The 23,992-nt window shown below is 46.0% G+C and overlaps 1 protein-coding gene across 1 annotated transcript in view; it reads left to right on the top strand.

Moving 5' to 3' along the window:
• The window catches only part of LOC149361803 (short transient receptor potential channel 3-like), a 29,722-nt gene extending 6,492 nt beyond the window's left edge, over positions 1 to 23,230 (top strand). The window contains exons 3-11 of the mRNA XM_089569590.1: positions 2,225 to 2,358; positions 6,512 to 6,708; positions 9,197 to 9,370; positions 11,566 to 12,100; positions 16,096 to 16,351; positions 17,108 to 17,339; positions 21,634 to 21,816; positions 22,596 to 22,664; positions 23,025 to 23,230. Coding sequence (XP_089425716.1) covers positions 2,225 to 2,358; positions 6,512 to 6,708; positions 9,197 to 9,370; positions 11,566 to 12,100; positions 16,096 to 16,351; positions 17,108 to 17,339; positions 21,634 to 21,816; positions 22,596 to 22,664; positions 23,025 to 23,216 — 1,972 coding nt within the window. The 3' untranslated portion in view covers positions 23,217 to 23,230. The remainder of the gene's footprint in view (positions 1 to 2,224; positions 2,359 to 6,511; positions 6,709 to 9,196; positions 9,371 to 11,565; positions 12,101 to 16,095; positions 16,352 to 17,107; positions 17,340 to 21,633; positions 21,817 to 22,595; positions 22,665 to 23,024) is intronic.
• Positions 23,231 to 23,992: the final 762 nt, after the last annotated feature.

The raw sequence follows: 23,992 nt of genomic DNA, 5'->3' as shown, positions 1-23,992 counted from the left end.
AGTGTGGCCATATGGCGGCCATACGAGGGGGTACCCAAAAGAAACCGGACTTATTTTTGTTTGAACTTATTTGTTCACATCTTCAGCACAGACCTTTATTATCCTTCAAAGTACTCTCCACTTACAATAATACGTTTGTCGAATCTTTCATTCCATTTTTCAAAACATTTTTTAAATTTATCTTTTGTGATGCTTGACAGTCCCTCCGTCGTTTTTTCTTCACCTCAGCAACATCAGCGAAACGCTTTCCATTTACCTGTCTTTTCATTTTACCAAACAAAGAAAGTAGCACGTGGCAAGGTCGGGTGAGTATGGGTTGAGGAACAGAGGACATGCCATTTTTGGTCCGAATTTGTCGTAGAGACAGGGCTGTGTGAGCAGGGGCATTGCCATGGTGGAAAAACCAGTCACCCGTCTGCCACAAATCAGGCCGCTTCCACCGAACACTGTTGCCCAATCTTTTCAAAACATCCAAGCAGAAAGCCTGGTTAACTGTCTGACCCTGCGGAAAAAATTCTGAATGGACGACTCCACTCACTTCGAAAAAACAAATCAGCATTGTTTCGAGGTTTGGTTTCACCTGACGAGCTTTCTTGAGGCGAGATGAATTTGAAGTTTTCCATTGGCATGACTGTTGCTTTGATTCAGGATTTAATTCAGGAACACTTGAGTTGTCCCCATAGCATCGTCCTTGAACGTCTTTCTGAATATTTAATGAGTTTCCGTTCCACTGTTTCCGAGAAAAAATCAAAATTTCACCGGCGCATGCTGTTCACGAACATCAGCCATTGCAAAAACGACACTCACACAAAACAGTCGTCACTCTAAAACTCTGCCTAAACTAGTCTGACCTCCTTCAGCGACGGCACTCGGCTTACTGACTCAGAAATGTTCGTTCTATGCGCTCCTAGCGACAAAACGCGGTACCACAGAAGCTGTGCCGATTAAAAAAATTAGTCCGGTTTCTTTTGGGTACCCCCTCGTATATATACCACAAAACTGGCTTAGGTACGAAAGTTTTCTGTGAAGGTTATCAAGCGTGTCCGTGCTTATTCCTCTTTCGTATTTTGCACGAAATCGTACTAGTATTTGAGTGCTTGAATAAGGAGATTAAACTATGGCTGGTCCATGCTGCAATGTAAACCCGTACTTCAAACAGCACTAAAACATAAGTTCAGACAGAATGGGGCCGCTACCACAGCCGACATTCTAAGAAATGATCTAAAACCTAACGAAAGGTAAACAGAGTGGCTGCCAATTTTTATTACGGTCTCAAAGAAAAGCATTTAAAACATATGGAGTTTCTGCGGAAGCCACGTAGGCAGCCGCTACAACTTCGTTTTGTTGTAGAACACATTAAAGGAAGGTGACATCTGGTTACACCTCTATAATGTTTTTTGTGCTCCTATATTTACTGTGAGCGAATTAATATTAGCAGTTTGTGTGCATATTAAACGCCGTGTGCATCAACAGTGAAAATGAGGTGCCTTAATAATGTTCTGTACCAGGTGATGTTTTGCTGAAAAAGAAAGCAAATCCGAAGTGAACCCTTGCTTTCCAGTTAGTTATCAGTGACTATTTTTGGAATTCGCAGCCTTCCTGAAGAAGTAATTATTATATGCGAAAACACAGTTGCGTCAGCGTATCAGTGCAAAACGGTAGAATTAAAAAAGAGTCCTGCCATGTTATCCAGGGGCTGCGTTTCATGAGCTGTTCATATTGCACTGTCCTTTTCGCGTTCATTTGGTATCTTCTCATTGGTCACTCAGCTATACCTGCACCTGTCAAGCGTCTGTGGGAAGCGACCCAGCGCCTGGGTATTTGGCGACCGGACTTCATGATTGACTGGCATTGGCTGCGATATGTAAGCAGTGAAGGGGTTCGTTCGGCACCCACCCATTGGCCGGGCTCTTTCCCACAGACGCAGGAAAGCAGCAGGTATAGCTTAGTTACCGATGAGAAGGTAACAAATGGACGCGAAAAGGACAATAAAAATTGTAGAGCTTATAGAATACGCCCCTTGCTTTGCAAAGGTGTGCCGAATGAGGTTATAAGATTTTGAAGTCTTTGCGACGATATAGAAACCAGAAATGAGGATCACAATATTTCTGGTGGCACAGATCGAGGGCATGTACACCAAATAAGTAAGTGAGGTTACTGTTTGGCCCAAGTTAAAAGTAGCCATAGAAGCTTGATCACGCAATGACTGAAAACCGCTTTTCAGCGCTCACGGCCCGTGCACTGTTCCCGTGGGGAACATGACACCACTCATGGCGGCAGCGATCGCAGGCGACCTTGAGATCACCAAAATGCTCCTGGATCGAGGCCACACCATACAGAAACCACACGAACCCGGCTGTGAGTGTAACCAGTCGAACACTTTCTGACTCTGCATTTATGGTACGCAGTCCAAGCTATCACTTTGCGCTTTTGTGAACCGGAGAACTCATAACCGCACTGAAGAAGCGTAGCTTGTTGGGCCAGTTGGTGCATGGTTAAGAAAAAAAAGACAACAGAAAAGGATGCGCTCACAGAAGCGCCATCCTGTCCACTCCTTTTTTTCGTTAACGCGTAATTTCTGCTGGTTTTCTTAATCCGACAGCGTAAAAGAGCTCGTGTGGAAGAAAAACAGACGTCGTCGTTGGTGTCGTTGACTGTGAGCAGAAAATCCATGAAATATCACCCCAGAAGACACCTCGGAGGCAGGTGGGCCACCTAGGCCACGTTACCTCGTGATCTCTTCATAAACTGCCCATCCTGACAGGCGGCATTTATTGTTATTTCTAACTCTAAATTTGCCACATGGCGTAAAAGGTGTCAATAAGTAATGTTATGAAGCGTTACCAAAAAAATTACGAGGAACTTTAGCGGCTAAAGTGCTGAAAGGCGAAAGCCTGAGTGCTGCATTCTGCTACGCGATTGTTCACTTCACATTTTGTTGGTGCATTAACTGCCCATTAATGACGCTTAAGCTTCGCCTTTAGGAGTGGAACGCGACAGCGTGTTGTAGCGCTGCCACGGAGTCCATTGAACGCCACCACCCGTTCGGCGCGATGCCTTGCCCTTTGAACGCAACGCTTTTTAAGGAAAGTAAATGGAGCAGTAATTCTCTGTCGTCTCGGTGGACACCTGAGCCGCACTGTACAGGAAGGGAGGAAGTGGAGTGAAAGAAGAAAGAGAGGCCGTAATGAAGAAAATGAAAATTGTATTTGAGGAAAGGAAATTACGCATGAACTGTCTCGCATATCTCAGTAGGCACTAGTAGAAAATTGTATTTGACACAAAACCCGAGTGCGGAGCAGTGGGAGACTCTGCTGTCCAGCGACCGCTGCGAAGACCAACAAGGTCTTGTACAGCGAGCTCAACGGGCGGCAGTGGCCAGCGGAGCCCTGGACTGAGGGCAACCGACCACTGATTAGAGGCGGACGACTTCGACAGAGAAGGCTCCTGGGGGTAGAACCAAGACGTCTCTGAAGATGCCCCCGAACCGCAGGAAAAACCATTAGTGTAAATAAAGTTTTCCCTTCCTTCCTTCCTTTGACGAAAGAAAGTTGCGCAGTAACTGTCTCACATATTTCGGTGGACACCCGTCAAAATTCGCGCGTGGTGACATCACGACAATTTGGACCAATCTGAAACGCGGACAAATACGCCTTGCTCGTCAGTAGATTGCTTTTTGAGGAAAGGAAATGTATCTGTCTCGCATATCTCGGTGCACACCTGAACCTCGCCGTAACGGGAAGGGAGAAAGATGGGAGTGAACGAAGACACCGTATTCACTAGACGCGCCTTTGTTCATTCCAAACCATCTAGCTGGCATGGCGGAGTGGTAGCGTGCTCGACTCGCACTCCGGAGACCGGGGTTCGATTCCCAAGCTCGGCCAATTTCTTACTCGGTTTTATTTATTTATCTGGTCTGACTAGAAAGGTTAATTGGACTAATTGGTTAAGTAAGCAATTAACTAAACTCAAACTTACTTGGAGCATCACTATACGATCCCTTTAATTGGTTGCATGGTTAGTAGCCAAAGTACAATTGGCCCCGTTTGAAATTCGCGCACTGTGACGTTACGACCGTTTCGACCAACTGAAAAGCGTGACATTTCTTGTCGACAGCTCCTGCTTACAACGATGAGGCATTAAAGGCTTCCGCCTTAATAAAACACGCATATGGGACTTTTTGCTTTTACGTGGCAGTTCAATTGATTATTAACATCGAGAGGTTCGTCGGTAAGAGCAATCTGGGTATCACAAGCTCCAAAGATGACAGTGCCTGTCATGTCAGGACAGTGGCGTGTAACTTAACCGCTACACCACTGCGTTCGGAGTGGTAGGAGGACTCTCACTGATCTATGAACGTACCGAATCACCAATTTTACTTCAGTACAAATTCAAAATAATGCAATAGCACGCAAATGCACATCAGCTTGGGTAAGCTAGTTGATATCAAGTAAAACCGTAGAAATTGAAGATAAATCATGCAAAAACAGGGCTAACCGTGCTAGCGCACGATAATTCATGCATAGCGCTAGGTTAAACAACCCGTTATTTGTTTACCATTCACCGACAACCCTCCCAACGCTTGAGTTGACGCTCGGTAGAATCAATTCTTAGCTTCACCACAGCAAGAATTTCTAGAGTACCCGGTAGATCATTTGTGCTATCAAAGTCAAAGCGCATGTAACAGCCTTTATTGCTCGAAAGCTAGGGTAGCTGTGCCAAATGGCCAGCATCGTAAAAAAAATATCTCCCCGTTCAACATGGAGGTAATTAGTACAACAATACACCAATTTCCCTTCGTTCGAAATATAGCGGTTTGTGGCGTTCGATATCATGAAAAAACCAGCTTTGCACACTTCTTTTCATGTCTGACTTCGTCTAAGTGCACGGCAGGAACTGTAGCATATAAAAATGTTGGGGCGTAGCTGCGCGATGAAGTCAGCTCCGCGTTAGCAGCTGTGCAAACGTAGGCGTGCAGCTCCGCCAGGCGCCATTTGGTCGTTAAACGATTCAGTAAGTACATGTGTGTCATGTCTGCTACCCAGTCATTTGGCATCCAGCTCTTCCAGGTCGTAGATGGACCAGCCGAAGGAACGGACAAAGGCTTTTCTGTGGAGTGTAAGCCCTAGTGTTAGCGCATTAATAAAACAGCGTATCAGCATTGACGGAAGGTACGAAGGGTAACCTCAAACTATGCGTCCGAGGAAAGAGAAAAGAGAAAAGGAAACAGGACTTGTCTGAATGTATAGTCGGATGTGAGGACGACGCTAAGCTTGTAAAAATATGTAGCGAGGAGCGTAAGTCTGACTTCATCGGACCTAAATCTAATATCTGTAGCCCCAAAGCATTTCCTACTTTGGTGCACCGACTTGCATCACAGCTGGTGCAATATTGGAGGACACACATCTGGACCCTAAGCGGCAACGAGAGTTTTTTTACTAAGGACGGCCAGGAACCAACATCCGTATTGGGTTCGATGCCCGGCTATGATATGAGAATTGTTTATTTCATCTTTCGGCCCACTCTGATTGGTTCGTGCTGCACATGCAGCTTGCAGGGTACAATATAAAAATGAGATTACTTATTGCTTCATTTTAGTGCGCACCTGCATTTCTATAAGCTCACATACGTGATCGACTGGCGTTCAAATAAATCAGGTACGACTGGCGCTTTTGTCCGGCTTGGAGTCTACGTGAGCGTCTCAGTTTAGAGCAGTCTTTGTCTAGCAATCAGTCACCGACGAGGCCCTCAAAATAAGGTCCTACGTACTATCGCTAGCAAAATTTTTCTTGGCGCGTGTTCTCCGGTAAACCTTTATTGTAGCTCTGAGCCGCGACCCAGAGAAGTGGCATTATTACCGGAATTTAGAGCATGCGCGTCTCCTAATACCTAGACACATTTCAGGCGACTAAATGAACGTGACTGCATGAAAACTTTTTTTTAGCCCCGCCGCGGTTGCTCAGTGGTTACGGCGCTCGGCTGCTGTACCGAAAGACGCGGGTTCGATCCCGCCGCGGCAGCTGAATTTCGATGAAGACGAAATTCTAGAGGACCGTGTGCTGTCCGATGTCAGTGCACGTTAAAGAACCCCAGGTGGTCGAACTTTCCGGAGCCCTTCACTAAGACGTCCCTCATTTTGAGTTGCTTTGGGACGTTAAACCCCAATAAACGAAACCAACCAACCATTTTTTTTGAAGCACGCTCACGTCCTGTAGACTTTTGATCGCGATATCACATGAAAAAACATCTATACAGTTCACTTTCATTGTCTGAAGCATAAATGATGACTGTTAAAGCATGAGGCTCAAGAAATGTTCTATGTTTTTTTTTTTGAAGTTCGTGTTTTTTGTGCCCTTACGAAGTTGTTACATCTCAGCGAGGTGGCCACCCCCGGATCACCCTTATAAAACATTCCTTTCTTAAAATATTCTTCGTATTACATGGCCCACAACTGCGTGTCGCCACACTGCTGCGCATGCGTGTTCCCAAGGGATTCCTCGTCCCTCCGCAGGCCGGTGCGCCGAGTCGTGCCGGGAGCAGGCGGCGCGCCATGGCGAGCGTCTGTCGCAGTCGCAGCTGCGTCGCAACGCCTTCCGCGCCCTGAGCAGCCCCGTGCACATCCTGCTCACCTCCGACGACCCCGTGCTCACCGCGTTCACACTGAGCCGCGAGCTGCGCGCACTGGCCCAGAGCGTGCCAGAGTTCCAGGTGGGTTGTCGCGGACAGTGACTGACTACATCCGACCTACCAGGCCCAACAGTTGCTGCTTTTGGCTATGGTAGAGCTTTGATCTGCGTCATACATACGGGGTGTTTCACCTAACACCTCACTCTATTTTGAGAAATAGGGTTTTTGAGTTAGAAAAACGTTTGTTTCAGCATAGAATTTTCAGGGATGTAGTACATCAGAATGCAGCTATCACGTGCTACTAGCAGGCAGGTTAGCTAAACCGAATAGTTAAGTTTACTACTCTTAGGCTCCTTAGTTATTGAGAAGTGTGTAGCCCGCCTTAAGTAATATCGAAATTAGTTTTAAAGTTCCGAAAGCGTGGTTACCCTCGGCCCTCTGGCCCAACAAATTTTGGCTACATCGCGCCAAAATACGTGCGCTGTCTAGAAGCTTGCAGGAAAAGTAAACTCTCTAGTGCAAATAACTCGTCGAAATAGTCATAATTAATGGTTTGGCCACAGTGGCCAGGGTAACCGCGCTTTCAAAATTCTAAGAACAGGTATGTATATTACTTACAAAGGGTCAATGGGTTACACGTCTCGTAATAATTAACAAGCCTAACAGTAATAATTAAAGAGTTGACTACTCAATACTACTGAACCAGCCTTAGAGTTAGCGCGTCTTGGCTTTATTCTTTTGCACAACACCACTGAGAATGCTGTGCATAAAAAAGCACTCTTCTAACTAAAAAAACCTATTTTTAAAAATTGTACAATTCTTGCATTTCATGCTGTACAGAGACCTAGAAGCCAGTCCTCACCTGATACGCTAATTGTGGGTCACACGGGATGTGTTGTCTTCAATCGCCGGTGTGTGTAATATTTGTGTTTTTTGTTTGTGGGTTGGCTCAGATATTCTTTACGAAATTATTTCTACATTAAAGAAAAAACGCGGGCGAACAAAATGAAAATCTGTCGAAGGTAGAGGAAAGTAGGGTAGAAGGGCTCCGGTAAATGCATTCACTGCCGGAAGCAGGAAGATGCTCATTGTGCTTAAGGTCTTGAGCACTCTCTGGTTGCTGGCGGGGGGTACATCCACCCACTCTCCATATAAAGCCGTTCACTAGGCCGGGGAAATACTTGTACCTATTAGAAAACCGTTATGTACTAGGTGGATCTGGGGATAGCACCCAGCACATGCGGTATGCGAAGTGCATGTTTCAATCAGTAGGTCACGCCCTCCATTTTTTACCATTAACTTTTTTCAGCGCACCGTAACCTTGCTTAACATGGTCAGGAATTTTTATTAAAATATCCTCTTGAATTCAGTCTCAAATAGCATGACGGTAGATTACGGTTCAACCACTGTGTTTCTCCGCTTTCTCGTGATGTAGTGGCGTGGGAAGTGATATTGCAGTTAACTACCGGTTCTTCACAACTGCCAGATTCCACATCTGAGTGACTCTGTTTCTCGTTAAGTACATGTGGCACGATTAGCTCAAGGAAACAAGGAAAGGGTGCGCCGTTGGTCGAATTGCGGAGCGAATAGAGTAAATTCACAAATGTGGAAATCAACGGCTGCGAATAAGTTAGGATAGGGCAAAACAACTCAGAGGGTTCACACTTTGAGAGCATTGCTTTCACAATACAGAAAATTGGAGAAAACAGCTAAGACAAAAATAAACAAGTGACATCAGACAGCGACTTTTTATCATCGATTTTTTTTTTCTCGTGGTTCCACGTGAGTTTAAAAACACAGAGATTTTTAACCTGCCAGCTAGACTCCATAACGAGGCGCGAGTATTAACATTTCCATATCGCGAAAATGGGCAGCCACATAATTTTCCATAGCAGGCCCACCAAAGTGTGTGCACATTTGGGAAAAAATGTGCCTAAGATGCAAATGAGCACACGTTGCTTTATTTAAATTTTTAGTTCTTCTTGCCTTGTCGCTCACGCTAGAAAATGGGTGTACCATATTAGCTTTATCTATTAATTCAACAACAGTTCAAGCCTTGGTTTCCAATGGATTGTTCTAATGCTAATGAGAACTAATGCAGCCATATGCACTGATAGTCATGGCTTTTAACAAGGTAACTATCTAACCCAAGGTTCCACAATGCGGTCATTTGGAATGTATGGCTCATACTCCCTTGTGGTCTGTAAAGGGAAAAGCTCGCCTCTGAAAGCAGAGCTTTCATATTTCAAAGAGTGCATTATATCTTAGACTACAAGAAACGTCTCAATCCATGTTGATTCGAGAAATGACAATCACGTGGCGTACCGCTCGGAAATCGAAGGTACGCCTGAAGCATGCTACGTTAGATGTCTGGGCCATAGCTTGAGGGAGCGCTAAGGGAATAGCGTGCCTAGTTTTTTTTTCCGGCATGAAGAGAAGGATGCTTTTATTTCTCAGGCTCTGAAGCTGCACTAACACGTGCTAGACCCGCAGAGTAGAAGGCAAAGAGCGTAGCGCGTTGTTCTATAGTGTCCCATGTCAGCGGTTTTTATTGCTCTTTGAATCGCAGAATGAGTACGAGGAGATGGCAGAGCAGTGCTCTCAATTCGCGGCCGCTGTGCTGGGGGCCTGCAAGAACACGGAAGAAGTGGAGACAGTGCTCTCGCAGACTGAGGGGTTCCCGACGAACAAGCCTTTCCGGTTCCCTCGTCTCTCTCTGGCAATACTGCTGGATCAGAAGGGCGTAAGTTGTGGCGATGACTCAAGGCACACGCTCCCACTTCATACTCCGTAATGAAGGAACCATGATATGTTTTATATATACATGTATATATACCCTAAGATAATCCGTACACAGACAAAAATGCCCACACACCATATTTCACACTTGGTTCGCATTCTTCAGTAAAGGTCGCATTTTCTTCCTTATTTTTGTCCCTAGGGGTTATCTTTTTGGAATAAGTTGTAGGGCTATCTGGCATCAGCACAATAGACCCCGATCCACAGCCTGTGATACCTCAAATCTGCAAATTGCACTGAGTTGCGCTACCTAAACGTAGTCGGACGAGGCAGTTATCTTTATTACTAGTTCGTCTTATTCAAGTCCGTGGGTGTTCCTTTTATACCCTATTTTGTGCCGTTGTCGCTTTGACCATATTATGAAGCTTTCTCTGTCACTTATTCAACTTATTGCTTCCACATATGCAAGCCACTGGACTTTATCTTCAACAGAATCCATAAATGTATTAATTTAATATCATGGCTGCCCGGCATTCCCTACACATCTCCTGTAATTAGAATTTCTTGCATCTCTTCTGCAGTCAACGTTCCTTGCCAATACCTTCACTCCCTACCCCCCCCCCCCCATCTCCTTTCTTTTTTACGAAAGCTGACAAAAATCTGGGCTCTTTCTTTAAGGCGCCGCCCTTCTTTTTCTTTCTTACCATTGAAAGTGGAAGTTTCCATATACATTGGGCAGCCAAACACTGAAATAAGCCAACGTCACTATGTGTTCATCGAGGATAGACGAAGGAAATTACTGTTATTACGAATAGCCGAATTGTAGAGGCACTGCAAATATGATGAGAGCTTGGCACTCCTTGATGGTGGCGGTGAGCCTTGAGTGTGCGTTTTGCTAAAACAGATGACCTCAAGCTATCAGAGTTGAGCATATGGAAGAGAAAAAAATTAGTTGCGGTTGAACTACTGCTCAACCTGGTTAGAGAGTGAAAGCTACGGAGTATCGGACAACTACAACCTGCTTAGCGTCTTTAACGTTGAGTGCGTTGTGTACACTTGATAGGCTGCGCATCCACCCTGCCACCCTGGCAGGTGGCAGTTGATGGTTGCTCACGAGAGTTTTCTCACCCAATGAACTCTGCGGCCTATTGTTCCAGTGCCGCGTGTCTGCCACAACGCTGTCAGCGCTAACGCATGCAGCCCACATCGCTCTCTCATCACCCCATGTACCTATAAACTCGGTTCAGGCGTCCACTGATCCAGGAAGCGAGTTATGCGTACTTCCTCTACGTGAAATCATCGAAATGTGAAACGTTGTCAACGCCAACGCCAATGAACACAATGAGAGCCGACGGCCTATGGCTTCAGTCCCGCGTTTCTGGCAGAACGTTGTGAATGCCAACGCACGCAGCCACAGCTGTCACTACCGACACGTAGCTTCAAACACGACTGAGGTGTCCACTGTTCTAAGCGCCTCTGCTTTGCTTTCCAAGCTCTCGCTCCATTCGTTTCGTAGCTTTAAGCGCGACTGAGGTGTCCACGGTCCCAAGGGGCCAGTTATGCGCCTTTAGTTTGCTTGCGAAGCTCAAGGTCATTTGAAGGTGAAGACCGCAAGCGCCGCGAAGAAATCCCGAGGTCCCGTAGCGAAGCTTTTTTCGCTTCAACATGCGTTTGCAGAGAAATCCATGCACTTGCGGCGCGCTCGCTGCGTGTACGGGAGGTGGACTGAGCGATTTTATAGTTAGTACTATTGCTGACATGTTACTTTCACAGTCGGGGATCATCACTGCGCCCTCTACTATGCACGAAGTTACTGCATAATTAGCTAATCACGGTCAGATATTTGTTTCCAGGCAACGTTTTGTTAACGGTGCTACAGGCGTGATTTATATAAACGTTGTGATAGACGGTACTGCAGCGCGCCAATTCATCAATGTAAGCCACGAGCATCGACCATCTTTTTGAAGAACCTTTTTCCTGTTGGTTTGTTCGCCTATAGCCGTTGAAGCTTAAATCGAAGTCCGCTTGCCATTGTAAACAGCTTTAGAACTTAATGTGTTTCTGAAACATTTTTAAACATCTCATAACTTTTGTGGACAAATTACGCTTACCAGTACACGTCCGCATCCGGACTACATGGTGATGTGCATGATTGCGCAACGCTCTAGCGCTTTCCCTGTTCACTCCTTTTCTGCGCAGTTTGTAGCTCACCCAAACTGCCAGCAGGTTATCCGTTCCCTGTGGTACAAGGGCCTGCCCGGTTGGCCAGCCTGGTCCCCCACCCGCAAGGCCGCCCACGTCGCCTGCCAAGCCCTGGCAACTCCCATCCTTGGCGTCACCTACATATTCACTCCGGAGCCCATGCGACTACTCAAGCCTCTGCGTGTGCCGTTGAATCGCTTCGTCCACAGTTGCACATCTTACGCGATCTTCCTCGTCCTGCTCACCATCTCACTCTTCTACGGTCGGCGGGACAGCCTCAAGTTGCGCGTGCTCTGGTCCGAAATTCTCGTTGGCGTTTGGATCGTCGGATACGTGTGGGAGCTCGCTGTCAGCGCTTGGGCGATCGGGCCACGAGTGTTCCTGAGCTCCTGGTGGGCCGTGTATGATGTATGCATGTTCGGCCTGTTCCTGGTGGCCGAGATACTATGGTTTATTGTGTTCGTCACGGCCAGGACGCTGCAGGAAAGTATCGACCGCTCCCAGTGGCCGTGGTACCATCCATACCTAATAGGTAAGTGTACACGGGCACAGGTGATCACTTAGCGCGGCAATTTTGGACGTGTCAGACAGTGAAGAGCTACAGCCTTGCAAAGAAGCCCTGGCAGCCGCTTAAAATAACCACGCTGCTCTTTCTTTGTTCAAGAACGCCATAAAAAAAACGCAAAGGAGTTTTACGTCACAACAATTTAAGCGAATTTGTGAAGAAAGGCAAATGTAGATTTAAGCGTACTCGTGTGGAAAATGAAAGTCTAGTACCCCGAAGACTGCACTTGACGATCGGTTTTGCACGTCATACGGCTGGTTACATTAGCCCATGTTAGTTTGCTCCAGGGGGGACATCGGCTTGCCATTCTCTGAAACCTCTGTCCTACGAACAGGAAGGAAAGAGCGGATAGTGCTGTTTTTCATGAACCACAGTTATTACAGCCTTTGGCATTATGATTTCGTACACGATATTTGGCAACCAACTTCAGCGCTGCTAACAGTAAGTGGAATGAGTTTATGAAGCGCTATTGACAATCGAAACAGGTCAAACATGCTACAAAGAAGCCTACCTTCGGCAATAAACTAATCGTTAAGTCATCTAGTGCGGACGATTGGCATAGGCATGAAAGAGAAAATATATAGGAATGGCACCATAAAGAACAGTCGGAGTAGCGCACATGTGTGTGTTGAGATATTTGTTCTGTACTGAGTCGATCACACTTGTTTAGAGCGCTCGAGCGGTACCGACCGGTAGAAATAAAGTTAAATTCTAAAGTAGTCATTGACTGTCACTGATAATACTTGCGCTGGGGAGAAGCCTAATGGCCATGTGCACCACACAGATGCACCAGCGCCTTACCCCCAGCAAAGCAGCTGCGATGAGATTTAACTTCATTTGCTGCCCAGCGCACCGCTCGAGCGATATAGACAAGTCTTATCGACTATGTGCTCTAAATATTATTTTCACCTTTGCGACAGACTGATCCCTTATGACAGTGCGTTAGAACGACTACGTGTGCGTGTAATTACGTCGGTTGAAAACAGTGTGCCCTTAAGAAAATAAGAAAAAAATTATATTTCATTCTGATCACAAGAAGAACGAAAACGGATACAAATGGGCGGTTAATTACAGCGGAAAGCAAACGCAGAAATGCCCTCATGAATTATTCTTGCCAAAGTAATTGAACTGCTTTAGCGTCCCATATTTCCATCTTGCCGCTTTTGGCACTTTCGGTCTTCGATTATGCCTTCATAAGAAATTTTGTAGGAGTGGAAGGACGGCGACCTCTCAGGGCCAAAATTCTGCTCATCAAATTAAATGAGCTTCAAATTTACCGATAATTCCGGATGGCTGAGTTTTAAATGTCTTTATTTGTTTTTATTTAATGTGGCAAGAGTTCTTATTACATGCTCTTCGATGTGTTTTGGTTGTTACTTTTGATGCAAGCGATGCCTAGTTACATATTAGTGCATTTTTATTTCATATAGCAATATGTTCTGAGGATTGCCGTCTCAGCCGGCTTCGTGTCAAATTCGTGGATGTAATTGAAATGCTACATACTTCGCTGCATTCAGTATTGTCTAGTAGAGTGCGGCATATACTCATATAATGAACGTGTACAGCTTTAGTAACGCTCGATTTCTTAACAAAAAAAAATCGCGAGAGTATGCAACATGCCACGCAGGAGCGAATATTGGCTCCCTAATGACACCATACTGAAAAGACCATAGCCAATTGCTGTGCAGTGCCACTAAAGCTTTAGTGCATCAGTCACTTTGAGCAAAATTAACAAAGCCGGAATATTGCTAACTTATTATAATTGCCCTTTATCTAAGGGTGTCTCTGAAGTGGGAGATCGTCCCATACTTCTGTCGTGTATGTGCTTGCAATTATGGTATGAAATTATAAAAACTCAACACACACCTCATTAGAACGGTTTAGAGGAAACATTTCCTGAGGCTTTAAGCAGTTCGGCATCATATTGTGGCTGGAGTTACTGTTTCGAAGGGTGGGGCTTAGCATTCACGTGACCTGCGAAAGTACGTAGAGAAGGACTCCGGGTGAGATTCGACCACCTGTGGGTTCCTTTATGTGCAATAACATCGCAGAGCACATATGCGTTTTTTTCTGCCTGCTTCCATATGCGCTTCCCTTGGTCGGGAATCGATCTCGCGACATTGAGCGTAACCGCCGAACGTCACTTAGTCCCGGTGTTGGGTGACTTTTGTTCGACTCTGAAAAATATGCAAGTTGAGAAGAAAATTGGAGCAATAACTATGGTATGTGCTCGAATCTGTTGTTTTGTCTCAAAACTGACTGCCCGCGTCAAGAATACATTCAAGCTCCAACAACAAAAAAAAAGCCACAAGATGCCAAAAATCAGAAGCGATATGATGACCGCAGCGATGGCCTAGTTGTTTCAGCATTCGCCTCGCATGCGGGAGGTTGCGGGATCGATCCCCAGGGCCACTGGGTACCCATCGGTGATATTATGGATACAAGCTTTCTCCTGCCTGGTGTTCCCTTTGTTTAGGGGGAAATGCTTGGGAGATGGGTGTTTGACTCTACCTTCTGCAATTATAATTACGCTGTGCCATGGCGCTCTTCAGCCAGAGCTTCCCTTGCGCCATAAATATTCATTGTCATCATCACCATCAGAAGCAATCAGATGGTGTTGTTTTTGTGCTCAGAATTTAGGCGGCGAGTCAAACATCGAACCCTCTACTACCTCATTCGCTGCCTCATTTCTTTAAAGGAGAAGAGCAAATGCATTCGTTTAGGGGATATCGGCGTGCGTTTAATAACTCCACGGAAAGGACATCGTTCGTGAGACCTCCACAGCCGGATTCGGCATAACGTCCCAAATTAACGTTGCAAAATAAAACCAGGTGTAATTTGTTCAGTGCAAAGTGCAAAGACAATGCCATTCTTCACTCTTCCCTTTCGCTTATGGGCGCCTGTTTGCGCGCGTGTTATTTGTCGGATGTCCTTTATTTTGCCATGGTGAATTTAATTTTTCGAGGGATTAATAGAGTGGAGCACAGAAAAGGTAAAACGTATGTGCTATAAACGCCGTCCTGCAGACAGTGACTAATCGCTTGTTCAAACTTGGGCATCTGGCGGCAAGAGCGAGTGAAATTCGCAATCTCCGAAATGGTCCCCCGTTCCCACTTCCCAGTCACCACGACGCCACTTTGACTGCGAGGTCTCGGGTTAAACGTATTCTTCCCCTCTCGTCTGCGTATATCTGCCCCCGACGTACACAGATAAGATTAAGAGAAATACACGCTGTCTACGTACCATAAGTGTATGTGCGCTTACGTACGCTAAACGTAGTAATTTCATGGGACGTTGCAGCATTTGTCACATTCGCACATTTAGTAAAGCGCCTGCAAATAAAGACGAAGCGGCAAGCCCAGCCTAGCAGCGACATCTGGTTGTTTGAACGGGAGCCATTTTTGTCAACAAACCGAGCTTCTTTGTATGCTTAGAAGTTGCAGAATCGTCACTGTAAAGAAGAATAAACCACACTTATTGCTGCTACGTTTGCGTATAAGCAAGATGAGATGAAACGAAATACACGTGCCCCATTTATGGTGAGTTCATGTACTGAAAAAGGCAGTAACAACGACGAATTCAGTCCGAAGTGAGACGTTCTCCTTCGGACACCTCGCTTCTGACTACCTCCTCGCGGTCCTACTGACCTGTGGAAATCGGTGAAATTTTTTACGATGGCTGAAATCGCTTCTTGACCGATCGGGCCATGCAGTGTGTATTTAGGCGGAACCTCTTCCATGGCAGCCGATGCCACTCGCACTCGCCACCAAACGCCCAAGTGGGAACAAGATATGAGCGGGTCATGCAGAGTGTTTAGAAAACGGAAAGGGCTCTTTCCAGCACTAAAACCGCCCCACCCTGCGCTTGCTCTACATATGATCAATATGTGCGGTGTCCTAGTAAATTTAGTTAGCAGCAAAATAATTGTGAAGACAGTCCAACCAAATTACCACCCTATGCAGGCGAGTCTCTGTACGCGATAGCCACCGTGCTCGCCTTCTGCCGACTGCTGCTGTGGTGCCAGGTCCTGCAGACGTTCGGGCCACTGACGGTGTCGATACTCTACATGCTTCGAGATGTGGTTCGATTCATGCTGCTGCTCGGAATCGTGTACTTTGGCTTTGCTGTGGGAATCAGCTCCATCTACAAGAATTATGCCGGGAATCAGGCCACTCTCGCTAATGGAACCACGGAGTACCAGCCGCCAAATTTCACCAGGTATGGAGCAGTTTCTATGGTTGCTGAGTGAAGAAATGGGGGTGCCGAACTCTGGTGCTGCAACAGGAACGAAGTTTTAGGAGGTATTATGTCACTGCGGTAAAGTTATGAGCGCGAAGGTTCCTTTGTTGTGTGCAGTGGCCGAGAGCAGTGTACGGCATTGTTGGGCACGGCGTGAGAATCCAATTGATTAAACGTCGTTCTTGAAAAGCCTGAGAAGTGGTGAGAGATGTAGCCTGTCACTCTAGATAATCTATAACCACCGTGTGTTCTTATGCTTAAGCTCATCTACTTCATGCACTTGATATGGCACTCGATCATTTTGGTTAAACGAAAATTGTTCAGATAAGCAACCGATAGACGCCTATACGAAACCGAACTGCCCTTTTTCGGAAGGGAAAACGCCTAGAGGTAATTTGCAGAGTTTAGCGGCATCTAGTTGGCACTGCGCACTCTTCCCAGTGACACCGGCGCTAGCACAAAGCGCGGATTGAGTGCTCGAGTGGTCACTTGACGAGAAGTGAACCAGTGCCGTGTCTGTGCGTGAGAGAGACAAGCGGACGAATGCGCGAAAGCGTGAGGTCCAGGTTATGGAAAGCTAGCTCGTGAAAACACATGGAATCAATGTGAAGGAAGGATAAACTGCAAAGCGTGTCTGGTCGTATAGTCGTAGAACAGTTTACAGAGCTAGACTAGACTTAAGCTGCTTGCTGTTGCCCCAAAAGGACTCATCTCGCCATACCAAACACCTCGCAGCCTTGGCAGAGCGCTCAAGTATCTCTTCTGGGCGCTGTACGAGCTGGGCACGGCAGAGATCGCCGATATAGTTGTGTCCGGAGACGCTACTCGACCGGGAGGCAAGATCGTGACGCACAACTTCACCGAGTTCGTCGGATACGCTCTGTGGGGAATCTACCACATCGTGTCCGTGATCGTGCTGCTGAATGTGCTCATTGCCATGATGACTGACAGCTTCCAGAGAGTCCAAGTGAGTTTGAATCTGCGCCAGCTGCCCGCAGTGTAGCTTCGGGGGGCTCACATAATGGTACATTTAGCATAGTGCGTTTAATATGTTGCGAGCTCACGCGGTCCTGGCGCTCCAGCTGTGCGCCGTTTGACGTCATCCGTTCCTCGCGCATTCGCAGCTTGGCTTTTGCAGAGCTCCGCGAAATGGCCCGGCGACTAGCGTAGCGTTGCTTTCGCAACGATATAGTCTACACGATTCCGAAAACAGTCTCCGTATACTCTGCATGATTCCGGAACGCACATAACAGATAATTTATGTTGTGGAAGAAATGCTTTTTTTACTGCTGATGCTTGTTGGCAATGCTTGCGTGTTGCGCTTAGCACAAAATACACTGGCAGTAGAAGTTTCTTTTTTTGAGAGAATAAACGTTTATTGCTAGACACCAGTCCGGGATGTGGTGTCTAATGAGCGCGTGAAAAGACACTGAGTGCAGGGAAAAAAAATGGCTGAGGCTTAACTTGGTTAAGCCTGAAGAATGCGGAGCATCATCGTGTCGCGAAATTTGGAGGCGCACAACCACAGCGACGGCGCGAGGTGGGCCCCCGTTTCTCCACTGTCGTGACGTCATCGTGTCACGTGGTGTGACGTCATGTATCACGTGATTTGGAGGCGCACAACCACAGCGACGGCGCGAGGTGGGCCCCCGTTTCTCCACTGTCGCGACGTCATCGTGTCACGTGGTGTGACGTCATGTATCACGTGATTTGGAGGCGCACAACCACAGCGACGGCGCGAGGTGGGCCCCCGTTTCTCTACTGTCGTGACGTCATCGTGTCACGTGGTGTGACGTCATGTATCACGTGATTTGGAGGCGCATAACCGCGGTGAAGGGCTGAAGTGGTAGCTAAAGTAGTATGCTTCGCATAAAAGATACACGTTCGTAGATTTAGCAACAATACTACCACTGGCGTTGTTTGCAAAGAAAGTGGGCGTGATGGCCAGTGCGTAATAAAGCAACCGTCATATAAAAGCCTTGCGGTGGCGTAGTGGTTATGGCGCTCGGCTGCTGAACCGAAAGACACGACTTCGATCCTTGCCGCGGCGGTCGAATTTCGATGGAGACTAAATTCTAGAGACCCACGTAATTTGCGATGTCAGTGCACGTTAAGGAACCCCAGGTGGTGAAAACTTGCGAAGCCTTTCACTACGGCGTCCCTCATAGCCCGAGTCGTTTTGGGATCTTGAATCCCCATAAACCAAACCAAAACCCTGATGTAAGTTCTAAACTTTCTAGTGGGGCGATGGCATGCATGACCAATTAGAAAACAAATCATATTAGCGTATTTCTCTGCCAATATATCAATGTGCGGCTTATGGTAGAATCGCTATTTTATTAACGCTAAAGTGACTGTCCCTTTACAAGACCTTAAGTGTTTTTACTTTCAGAGTGGACATAAGAGAATTCATTGAAGTTCTGTCACAGAAATGAAGTATATTCTCTGCTTTTCTAGCAGCACTAGCAGTGCAGCACAACAAAGGCGATTATTTAAGAAAATTTGTCGTCAATTGTACAATCGTGTTTTTTCGTGATTTATTGAAAAGTTGTGGCGTTCATCATCATCCTTACAATGCCACTGAAGAACAATGGCCTGTTCCATATCCCTCAAATTAATCCGCTCCTATGCCAGCTGCATCCACCTCATCCGTGCAAACCTATGATTGTTATCCGCGCACCTAACTTCCTGCTAATCCCCTTTCTATGCTTGCCATCTCTTAGAATCCAGTTCGCTACCCTTTCAGACGGTCAGTTATTTTGCGTTAATGTAGATGCACTGCCGAAGACCTTTTCTTCTTTTAGATTTTGGCTATTGTATTTATTGAATTGTTTTGTTCCCTTACGCACCGTGCTGTCTGCCTGTCATTTAACGAATCCTATCATTTTCCTTTTCGCAGCTTGCTCCGTTCGCCTAAATTTCAGTTGAACCCTTTTCGTTAGCCTCCATGTTTTTCCCCCATAGCTAAGAACCGGTTATATACTTTTCCAGCTGAGCCGCCGCGGTGGCTCAGTGGCTATGGTGCTCGGCTGCTGTCCCGAAAGACGCGGGTTCGATCCCGGCCGCGGCGGTTGAATTTCTTTGGAGGAGAAATTCGAGGCCCGTGTACTGTGCGATGTCAGTGCACGTTAAAGAACCCCAGGTGGTCGAAATTTCCGGAGCCCTCCACTACGGCGTCTCTCATAGCCTTAGTCGCTTTGGGACGTTAAACCTCATAAACCATAAACCAAACCACTTTTCCAGCTGTTATATACTTTTAACTTAAAGGATATTAGTAAACTGCCATTCAAGGCCTGAGAGAACCTGCGACATGCGCTCCGCCCAATTCTTTTCATTTAGCTATTTCACTCTTGGGGTCCGGAGCTGCGATCAATACTTGCCCTAGTTACTACTTTACCACTTCCAGCGACTCGCTACCTCTTGTAAACTGCTGTTCTCATCCGAGACAGCTGAGCTGTACTTTAGTTTTCTGAGTAATAATTTTTAAATGAACCGCTCTGATTTGCATGTGAGTCATTAATAATGCTTTGCGATTCGTCCCCTACTTACTGGCATTAGGTGATATCAAATACCATCACTTATTCAAATAATAAATCACGTGCATGTCACGAGGAGGAAATGTGTAGATTGAATACATAGAGCTGTTTCGTTGTTGTAATTCGCGATTTGCGTAAGTTATACGAGGCCTGTATGCGGTAATGCGGCTTCATGCATTTTGTTCATCGTATGTGTTATGTATGCTTCAGATAGATTTTATGTGTTGTCAAAATGAGGATGAAGCAATGTTTTGATTTAAACACTTCTTGCATATCGTTAAAATAAGGCACACAGAAAACTTTCCTCAAACTTATCTATACGCAACGCATCAACGGCAATATCAAACGTGCTAGATAAAAAGCCTAATAATATAGTCAAAAAATATAAAGCAGTTAAAGAAACTTCAGGATTTTCCTTGCTGTTCAGAGGATGTACCTGCTGTTCAGAGGACAGTACCAAAGCAATCCGCTTGAAACCAGGGTAATAGCCGAAAACCATACATCTCACTTTAGGAAGAAAAGATGACAATCGCGACAGGCGAGTACAACGCTACTGGCTGCTATTTATAGAAGTTATTGTGGCATCAGCTCAATGCGCCCTAGTGAATGTGAATGGGTCTCGTAATAAACAAAGAATGGCATTTGCAGTTGGAACACACAAAGAGAAAGCAGGAAAATTCCCGAATAGCACACACAGCAGCCAGTTGTGGAAGACGCATGCAAGCTCACTAGAATTCCACAGAGTAGTGGAAATTTGAAAAAAAGCCAGTACCCTTGCGCTTTAGTTAACCACGCATAAGAGCTGTCTTTTAAGGACTATGCGGTTTCGTGAATGCGAGGATTCAGGAAACTAAGTCATTAAAATGCAAAAATGACAACTACCTGTTCGTTTTTATCGCGTTGAAATGGAAGCTGTGCACTCCTGTGTGCCTTAAGTGATGCTCGCTGTGGAGGTTGCGCTATGCGGGGAAAGCTCAAATGCATCTTCCACTTCAGTCATTACTGAACGGCGGAAGGAGAAGAAGAAAAAGATAGTATGAAGTAGGAATCATTACTCCCTCACTATGCGCTAATAGTCCCCTATGGAAATCTACTTTGAACGCATCATTTTTGCTGCATCTGCCTGGTTCCTGTCTCGTAGGCGCAAGACATTTAGAGATGGATGATTAGGAGATGTAATAACCATAATCCTATTAAATTATACAGGATCTGTTTGGGCAGCAAGCATTGTAAAAACGTAATGCACTCTTTTATTGTGGAGCTGGTTTTTGTAGGTGTATTTTTGCGCGTAATAAAAAATACACTGTTTCTATGTTTTTCTCTGTGAGAGTTGACGAAAAAACATTCGCAATTTTAATAAGGTATGAACGAAGAATCGTTTAGAAACCTGACTTAGGCAGAATGCTAAGAGGCCTGCTGATAAGTGAAATATGGCATTGTTGCGCAAAAACTCATCAGAAGCAAATGAACATTTGGCGGAAGTTACAGCATCGAGAATATCATGTCTCTCCCTTAAATGCGCATTCATACAGAGCGCTGCTTGGCGTTATATGCTCAAAAGCCTGAAAATGATGAGAAAAATGTCAGGAAAGCTGTATCTTTAGATCTCTGCCTTATGTCACTATTTCAGCGCGTGAACAAGTCACTTTAATTCTAGGGCAGAGTTTGCTGGTCTGATTTAAGTGAAACATGAATACATAAGTGCACATGGTCGCATATTTTCAGCGCAACGCGTACACAGAGTGGATCTTCGCCCGGTCATCCCAATGGATTTCTTACCTGGACATCAACGCTGGCGCTCCGCCCCCTCTAAATTTGTTCCCGACCGCCAGGTGTCTGCGCCTCTGCTACAGAATGTACTTCGCAAAGAAGAGCGGGCGCAAAGGGATACCCACCTCCAGAAGCAGGGTAAGGCATAGCTTTTAATGTCTCTGTAAGCCACGAACGGCGAAGGGAAAAGCAGCAATGCCGAAAACCGAATAAGTGGGGGGATGTTGAACGCACTTCCAATAAAGTTCCAAAACGTAAATAAAAAAATTGAAGCACCTCTCGTTGAAAACAACCAGCGCCCATTTTTATACGTAGACATCATGGGTAGCATAGGCAACGGTTTTCGATATAGTAAAATAACGACAACTGGTTTTTGCGCAAACGTAATATTGCAAACAGATGTCTGCTTTTTGTGACAGTCTAAACCGCAGCGGATGCGGACTGTGCAAAAAAAAAAGATCCCTTTAGAGCAGAGCAGGTCAATAACACTGCCTGGATGTCTGGATGTTTTAGGCGAGTTGGTGCGGCTGCGTTAACATTTTTGAACAGCTGGCAAATCTTTGAGTCACTTCGACTTCAGGCCAAGAATAGTTTGCTGGCCCATGAAACCCATATTTTAGTGTGCTGAACTCTAAATAACAAGTGAAGAAGATGCACACGGAGCGAAGGAACACGCGAGGGGAGAAGGAACTGCGGGGATTGCGCTTGCCCTGTGTTCGTGTTCGTCACTGTTACCTTGTCTACTCTTTTCTTGTAAAAACATGAAAATAACGCTTGCCTTGTGTTCCCCCGCTCCTTGTACGTCCGTCGCGCTGGTACTTTCAAATGTTTCACCAACTCACTATTTTTGCCATCATGTTTGAAGTTTCATTAAAGTTGTTTGAAGAACTGTAGATAATAGCACCGGTTCCCTGCAGAGTTCGTCCTGCCTTCAAGACTGGGACTTCGATGACACGTGCGGCCGAGGTCGCCATCTTTCGTATCAAGTAGGTCTTCAGTTGGTCATTATCATATCTTGCATGCATTTGTTCTACATATGTAATGTATTAAAGGTCAGGTATGCATTTTTGCTGTACATTGAGCTTGACAGCTACAGCGCTTATATCTCATTTATGTTCTTAAATTATCTACTGAAAAGTTTAACGCACTTTTGTAGCACACAAAAAGAGTGTGAAAGCAGTAAGCGTTTCGTCATCTTCGGTCACAAATGGTATTATCCAGCAACAAGACCCGATGTTTTCGTTGATTAAAAAGTCAAGGAGGACCACGTACTACAACAAGTCAATATTTTATCACTGCCTGTGTTGGCAGGCTTTTAAACTTCATGGCGCCTTCTTTGCTCCTAGGACTTGGTGGTGGCGCTCAGCCGGCGATATCTACAGTTGCGTGACATCGCCGACCGCGAGCTGTTCGAGGTCAACCGGTCGTCCTTGCGCACAAACAGCCGCATTGAGACAACGTTATACGTGGATGGTGCGGCCGAGCTACGCCGCCAGTCCGTGCTGCTCAGGAATCCGCCCAGAACAAGGCGGTCCTGATGCCTCTACGCTGCGTTTGCACTATTTTGCACCTGAGGAGGGAGTATTTATTGAGATGCATGCCGGACGTACTATGACCACATCGTACACCGTTGATAATAAACAGTCACCATCCAGGAGGATGGAGGGGTACTGCTTCCATACGGCATTTTCGGTTTTTATCGGGCCACCGCAGTGTAGCGTTGGCGTTGCTAAGGTTATCTCCTAAAACTGCGAGAGAGAGAGAGAAGGAAGAGGGAAGAAAGGCTAACCAGAAGGCTTTCACCGGTTGGTTACCCTACACAGAGGGAAATGTGTGAGGGTTGAGGAGCAAGGACATCAAGTAAAGATATGCTGCTTCAAGTCACAATCCGTCACAAAAGCACGATGCTCTCAGCTATTGAAACATTTCTTTGTAGGCCTTGAGGGACATACACTGATATGACTGCTGGCAACAAGCCAGTGCAGCGTTAAGGTAATTCATGCATAAGAGAAGCCTATCTTAGAATATAGAGAAGCAGGAACATTGCTGCAATGGAGCGTTACGGATGATGCTCGTGGGCCTGTTACCCTAGCAGTGAATTCTTCAGCTGGCTTGATCTCTCCACGACTTTGTTCGAGCGAGACAGACTTAAAGGGTGTAAATGTCGGTGGACATTCGAAGGGCACCAACGCTCATCCACCTGCATGAATTCCGCGGATTAAGCGTTTAATAGAGCGACGTCTGCATTTCATTTCCTTCTGCTTGAACTTGCATCTCGGCGGTGCTTAATGTGCTTTACAAAAAGGCTGCAGGA

Source organism: Amblyomma mixtum, chromosome 2 (assembly GCF_055824585.1).
Source record: "Amblyomma mixtum isolate Tamu chromosome 2, ASM5582458v1, whole genome shotgun sequence".
In the NCBI taxonomy this organism is placed as follows: Eukaryota; Metazoa; Arthropoda; class Arachnida; order Ixodida; family Ixodidae; genus Amblyomma; species Amblyomma mixtum.
Note: the sequence above shows the minus strand (reverse complement) of the source record. Positions and strands in the feature narration are given on the sequence as shown.